This window comes from Gavialis gangeticus, unplaced genomic scaffold, assembly GCF_001723915.1.
Source record: "Gavialis gangeticus isolate Ggan-Ray unplaced genomic scaffold, GavGan_comp1, whole genome shotgun sequence".
Lineage (NCBI taxonomy): Eukaryota > Metazoa > Chordata > Crocodylia > Gavialidae > Gavialis > Gavialis gangeticus.
In genome coordinates, this window is record NW_017729022.1 from 186,167,718 (window position 1) to 186,173,996 (window position 6,279).

Consider the following 6,279-nt stretch of genomic DNA (forward strand, 5'->3'; position numbering starts at 1 on the left):
TATATATATATAAAGAGCCAGTTGGTAACATCAATGAAGCATGCAAATAAGATCAAATGAACAGAGCATTTTAAAAAAAGATTTAACTACCTTTTTAAGGAACATCATTGAAAAATTACAATTAGTATTAAAATTAATTGGATTTTAAAACTTATCTGTGGGTTATAATCCCTTGATGTTTCTTTTTTCTAGTGAAACCCTTTGAATTCCCAAAAGATAAAGATAAAAATGATTATTAGAGGATTTATCTGTATGTGATATAGAAAAATGTAAAAAATCAAAATGGAAAGCAACTGTTGCAAGTACCAGAAAATTACGCTATTAATTTAAGTGTCATCAGAGCACAAAAGATCACATTCCAGGACTGTGTGAAAATTATTAAAATACTGGAAATAATAGTACTTAAGATGAAGATATTATACTCTAAGATGTGGTTAAGTGACTGACACTATTATATCACTTCAGGTATTATAAAAGTAACAAAATGCTTTTAAAGATAATAAGCGTTACTTTTTGAGATTGACAGTATTCACACTTTTCTGCTTAAGTGCTTTCCTACTTTAATATAATTTAATAACAGTAGGAAAAATCCAACATTTTATTTCAAAGCCATACCTTTTTCTTTTTTAAATATTTTCTCACATATTTAAAAAAAAAAATCAAGCTCTTAAGAAAAATGTTTAAGTATCCCCATTTTCCTTCCTTTTTGTCCTGTTGAGAAACAGGAGAAAATGGTAGCTAAGGGATAAACTAATCTTTCTTTAAATTTTTATCCATAAAAAGAAATTCCTGTTAAGTAGTAGTCACTTTTTATTTAATTGTCCTTTTTTTTTTATTTGACAGTGGAAGATTCAAGCTCATTACCTTCACCTCAAAACCTTTCCATAGTACCACCCCAAGTACAACTCCCCCCTTCCTTTCCTTTCATTCCTTATGTTTTTCTTTTAAATGACTATTGCCTTATTTTCCCCAGTTTTCATCTTCATGCATGATATGTACACTTATGGAAGTTACCTTAGCTACCGAGTGTTCCCTTTCCTCTACAATGATACATAAGATCTTCTTTTCCCATAAGTAGTTAAAACCTTTCCTGTTCCTCAGTAAGCACTTTTCAGTCTGAATTACTTCCGTAAGTCTTGTCCTATAGAGATTATGTGGTCTTTGAGTCATAAATACTAAAATGCCATAATCTTAGTCCAGCAATATTTGCCTGGTGTCCCTTTGGATCCCTTAATGTTTAAATGTTTCAGAATTGAACCTTACATTCTTAGGTTTATTGTACTTTGTTTTGAGGTAATTACAACATATTTTTTTTTACCCTGGTTGCTGGTAAAACACTTAACCTTAACTTAGTTTAAAACAAATGCAAGGCTGTCTTGGGTGTTGAAATTTCCTATTACCTCCTTCCCATCTTAGTGGGTCTGCCAAAGTAGAGACAGACAGAGATTAAGTAAGGTAGTTATCTAGTCTAGATTCTGTAACTTGGCAAGATAATACATACTTTTGTTTTAAATATTTCAGAAACAATTTTTTTTATCTTGAGGTGTAATCAATTCTGTTTTTAGTATGAAACAAAATACTTTAAGTGGGACAGCCAATCCTTTTAAACACCACATTAACTACATTTTATCTAAAGTCTCTCTTCCCCTACCCCCACACACACAATGGCTTGGTAGTCATTAGTACATAAACTTTAGGAACGAATTAGATTTCATAGATGTTTAGGGTTGGAAGGGAGCTTAGTAGATCACTGAGTCTGATCCCCTGCCCTAGGCAGGAAAGAGCACTGGGGTCAAGTGACCCCAGCCAGGTGCTTGCCCAGTCTCCTCTTAAAGACCCCCAAGGTAAGGGAGAGCATCATCTCCCTTGGAAGCCCATTCCACATTCTAATAACCCTTACCATAAAGAAGGTTTTCCTGTCTAATCTAAATCTGCTGTCCATCAGTTTGTGGCTGCTGTTTCTAGTAACTCCAAGGGGTGCCCTGGTAAACAGTATCTCCTCTTCCTTGCTTTTGTACAGTTGTCTAGGATCCAACCTATTATAACATTATTGTCACAGGGCACTAAGGTGCCTGCTCCTTTAAGAGCAGAAACTGCCTGGGGAGAGAGTCCAAAGAGCCAGACAGAAGCCCACAGGTGCAGGTTACCATAGCAACAGGCTAATGAGCAAATTAGCCTGCACCTGGTCAGCTGACTGGAAGAGGCAGGGCCCTGGGCCCATATAAACCCCAGGACTGGGACTAGAGAGGCAGTTCCCTGCCAGCAGCCAAAGGGGAAGGAGCCTCCAGGAAGGAATTGCCCAGAGACACTGCAGCTGCCTGATATGCTGCATTTAGGGTTAATGGGGCTCCAGGAGCTCACCAGGTACCCTTGCCTACAAGGCACTTAGTGCCGGGGTAGAAGTTTGACTCCTTTAAGGGGCAGAGTACACCCTGAACTTCTTGTGTTATGTTATAGCCCAGGGGCTTATATTTTGGTTGCTGTCTTATAACACCGGAGGATCGGGCTGAGGCTGTTGGAGAAGGAAGAGGCCTCATTGGGGGCCACTACAGTGTAGGGAACCACAGTGTTCGGGTGGGGGGAACAGACCTCAGCGCCAGTGTGGGCGCAGTGTTCAGGGGGTGGGGAACAGACCCCAGTACCCGTGTGGGCGCAGTGTTTGGGGGGGGAACGGACCCGAGTGCCAGTGTGGGCGCAGTTGCAGAGGTTGGACTAAGCTGAGGCCTCAACTCAAGGAGACAACATCACTATAACATCTGCGAGCCTTGGGGCATGGTAAAGGGGTGGTTTTGGAGCCACACATCTAGCCCATAAGGCTGAGGGTGTTCTGGGAGGCACACATTTTGAGCAGGATCCAAAATGGGATCCAAGAACTCACAAGGTTCAGCGGGGTCCAGCAGGACTGTCCAGACAATAAGATCAAGGACAGCATCCCTATATTATAGATAGTTAAGAGCAAGACGTGGCAGGTGAGAAAGAGGGTGCCCATTGGGCTGTTTTGACACAGTCAAGGAGCCCTAGGTGTGTTGTGGCTATCCCTGGGGACCCCATCCCATGACAATCATTTTAGCTGAAACAATGTTAAAAATTGTATGCATCAATCCATGTGAATTCAGGATGCAGTCACAATCTTATTTACTAATGGGAAGAGCTAAGGGGATTTTTAATGATCTTAGAGCAAGTTGGAATTACAAACTCGGAATATGAGTTTGTAATTTTTTTATCAATCTTTTGAAATTGTCAAATGTTTAATTTCATTTTCGGGGGTATGAGCTAATTTTTTTTCCCCTTAACTGATTCTTTGCTGGCAGAAGCTGTTCTGACATCATCATGAATTTAAAACTGCTCCTCCTTCTACCTCTCCTTTTCTTAGATCTTGGCAACTAAGGATGGGGAAGCTACAGTCTGTTTCCTGTTAATCTCCCTAGTATTGGGCATGGTAGAAGATGATTTGTGAAAGTAGCAGAATAGGCTCTTAAAAGAATTCTGTCTTGAAACTATTCTGAAATTGATAAAAACTACTTTGGTGGCTATAAAATATTTTTCCAAGGTGGTGAACAGAATGTATTTTATATTAAGTCCATCCATAACAGCCACTAGCTTTTATTTGAATAAAATAGTTTGATAAGTTTAGCTTGGAGCACAAATTGATGGCTAAATATCATCAAGACAAATTTGTAAGTTATCAACAGCAGATAATACTGATTTTTTTTTTTTCTACTGTACCACTAGAACTCATTTGCTAAGAATTATCAAATGAAAAATATGATGGTTCTTATCATTACCTTTTCCTTTTTGAAAAATAGTATTAGCAATAAGAATAGCTTTATTTCAACTTCAGAGATGATATAATTCATATTGGAATATAATAATAAAAGGCGTTAAAACTTAATTGCACCCAGTACAGTTATCTGCAGTTGATATTTGCCCATTATCAGAAAGCCCTTTAAATATTAACCTAGGAAAAAACATTGTGCTTTGCATACTGTAATATTCTTGACCACTGGATGTTATCTACAACTTTTAACACTGTGTGTTTGGGGGAAGAGTGTTAATCATAGTATGTTGATATATGTGGAGATTTCTGTACCTCATTAACATTTCCTCTTTTTGTAGAGCTCTTTAATAGATATTTACAACCAGTTCTTGGCAGCATTGGAGTCACTGAAGGAATTTTGGGATGCTATGGATGAAATTGATGAGAAGACTTGGGTACTTGAGCCAGAGAACCCTACACGCAGTGCAACTATGAGAAGAATTGCTATAGGTAGGAAGATAGGAGAGGAAATTAAGCAGCTTTTTAAAGTAGAAATGTTGATAACTTTGGCTTTGTTTTATGCAAAAAAAGAAAGAAAAAGTTATTTACTCTGTGTGTGTGTGTGTGTGTGTGTGTGTGTACACACGCACACACACGCACACTTTTCGTCCTTATACAAAATAAACATGCCAACGTAGAATATTTCATGTTTAGAAAATTAAGTAAATTTTGTATTTTTAAATCTAAAACCAATTTTATTATTATAAATATTTGTAAATTACAAACACTAAAGTGCCTTGATGATTTCAACCTGAGGACACATTTGTGATTTTCTTAGGTTTCTATACCACATTTGACCGTTTTGTTATACATGCTTGCACTTGTTTATTGTACATTGAGGTGATCTTACATTGTACATGTGCCTTCAAGCAGTGGGCATTGCAGTATTTATTGCATAGTTTGAGGAGCTATGCCACAGTTGCAGGTGGCTGGACCAGTGGTACAGCCCCACTTCCTCAGTTCCTTGGAGTGTCTGATTCTGGTACATAGGCAGTTGATACATTGCCATGGTTTGTCAGCACATGGTGGCAAGGACTCGGCCACTGGAATGCCCTTTTTTTTCACTGTTAGGTATTTTCTTCAGCCTTTTGTTCCACATTTGTAGTTGTCTTCTTGGGCATAGCATTGAGAGGTTGGAGTCTGGTGAAGGAGCTCCTGCATGACATCAGACATTTGTGTGTTGTGGGATATCACATTTGTGATAAGTCTATAAAAGGAATATTCAAGCACAGGATTTGTAAAGGGATTAGAAAAAAGTGTACATATTTGTCATTCACTACTAACAATAAAGGTTTGTCACAAAACTAATCTTGCAATATATTTTTGAAAAAAGTAAATATTTTAGAAGTAAGCCATCAGAAGAAGAAAAAACACAAAGCTAAAAGTGCAACTGGGGGGAGAGGGAAGGTAATAAAATAAAAATGGTAATGAGACTAGAAATAGAGAAGGGCAGAATGAGAAAAGAGGCTAAGATTTTAACCATAGGAAATGATACGTTTCTAAAACATGAATTAAGACTAAAGCACTCTGACTTTATCTGAACTCATGGACTTGCATCTGTAGTTATTAAAAAACCATGTGCTTTCCACTGTTAGTAGTAAAAACCTGAGGTAAAACACTCACATTTGGAACAAGGAAAATGTTTACTGTAACTTTCACTTCAGTGTTTGTGTAATTATATACCGCAGTAAGTATTTAGTTCAGGTCACAGGTGCCAGGAGCTTTGCACAGAAATATGAGGGGTTGCAATGAACTAAAGCAAGTCTAAGTTGTTCTTGAAAGCTGGATGAATTTTGGTCACCTGCAGATTAAGGAAAGACTAAAAGAGGAATGCCCAGTCAAAATCTATTTTTATTTTTATTTTTTTTCATGTAAACTGTACTGTTTGTAATGACAGACAGCTCTCTTTCCTCAGCAACCTGGAGACTGGAGGGCGCCTCCTTTTGTGCAGCCAGCTTCCCTCCTTCCCAATTCTGTTGGACTCTCTTTTAATGCTTGAGGGTGCGTCCACACGGGCGCACATGTGCCTCTTGCCCCACCCTAAACCCCTTTGAGGTGGGGCAACAGGCATGTGTGGGAACAAAAAAATGTTCTCTGCACTGCAAGTTTGCAGCACAGGGAGAAAATTAGACCCCTGGATATCCAGGGGTCTAAAAAAAGCAAAGTATAAAGAAGTGGGGCAGGGCACAGTCCCTGACTGCCGTGAGGCAACCAGAAGCTGGGTCCTCCATAGAGACGCTGTGGCTGATAAAGCATCTATATCGTTGCCCCTTGTCCTGGTACTGAAACACGCAGCCAGTTAGGCCGTGTACTTCAGCACCAGGGCTCAGGTGCAGGTGAGTAAGGATTGCGGGGGCTGGAGGAGGGGGGAAGGGACTGTGGGGGGACCCCAGATGGCCCCACCCACTCCCTCGACCGATGCTGCGGCCGGCCCCTCCCCCCGCCAGCCCCCCAACTCCTGC

At 39.5% G+C, this 6,279-nt stretch overlaps 1 protein-coding gene across 3 annotated transcripts in view; it reads left to right on the plus strand.

Annotated features, from left to right (window-relative positions):
* The window catches only part of FANCL (Fanconi anemia complementation group L), a 73,927-nt gene that overhangs the window by 44,692 nt on the left and 22,956 nt on the right, over window positions 1–6,279 (plus strand). For all 3 annotated transcript variants that reach the window (XM_019516651.1, XM_019516652.1, XM_019516655.1), the window contains one exon: window positions 4,117–4,267. In XM_019516651.1, coding sequence (XP_019372196.1) covers window positions 4,117–4,267 — 151 coding nt within the window. The remainder of the gene's footprint in view (window positions 1–4,116; window positions 4,268–6,279) is intronic.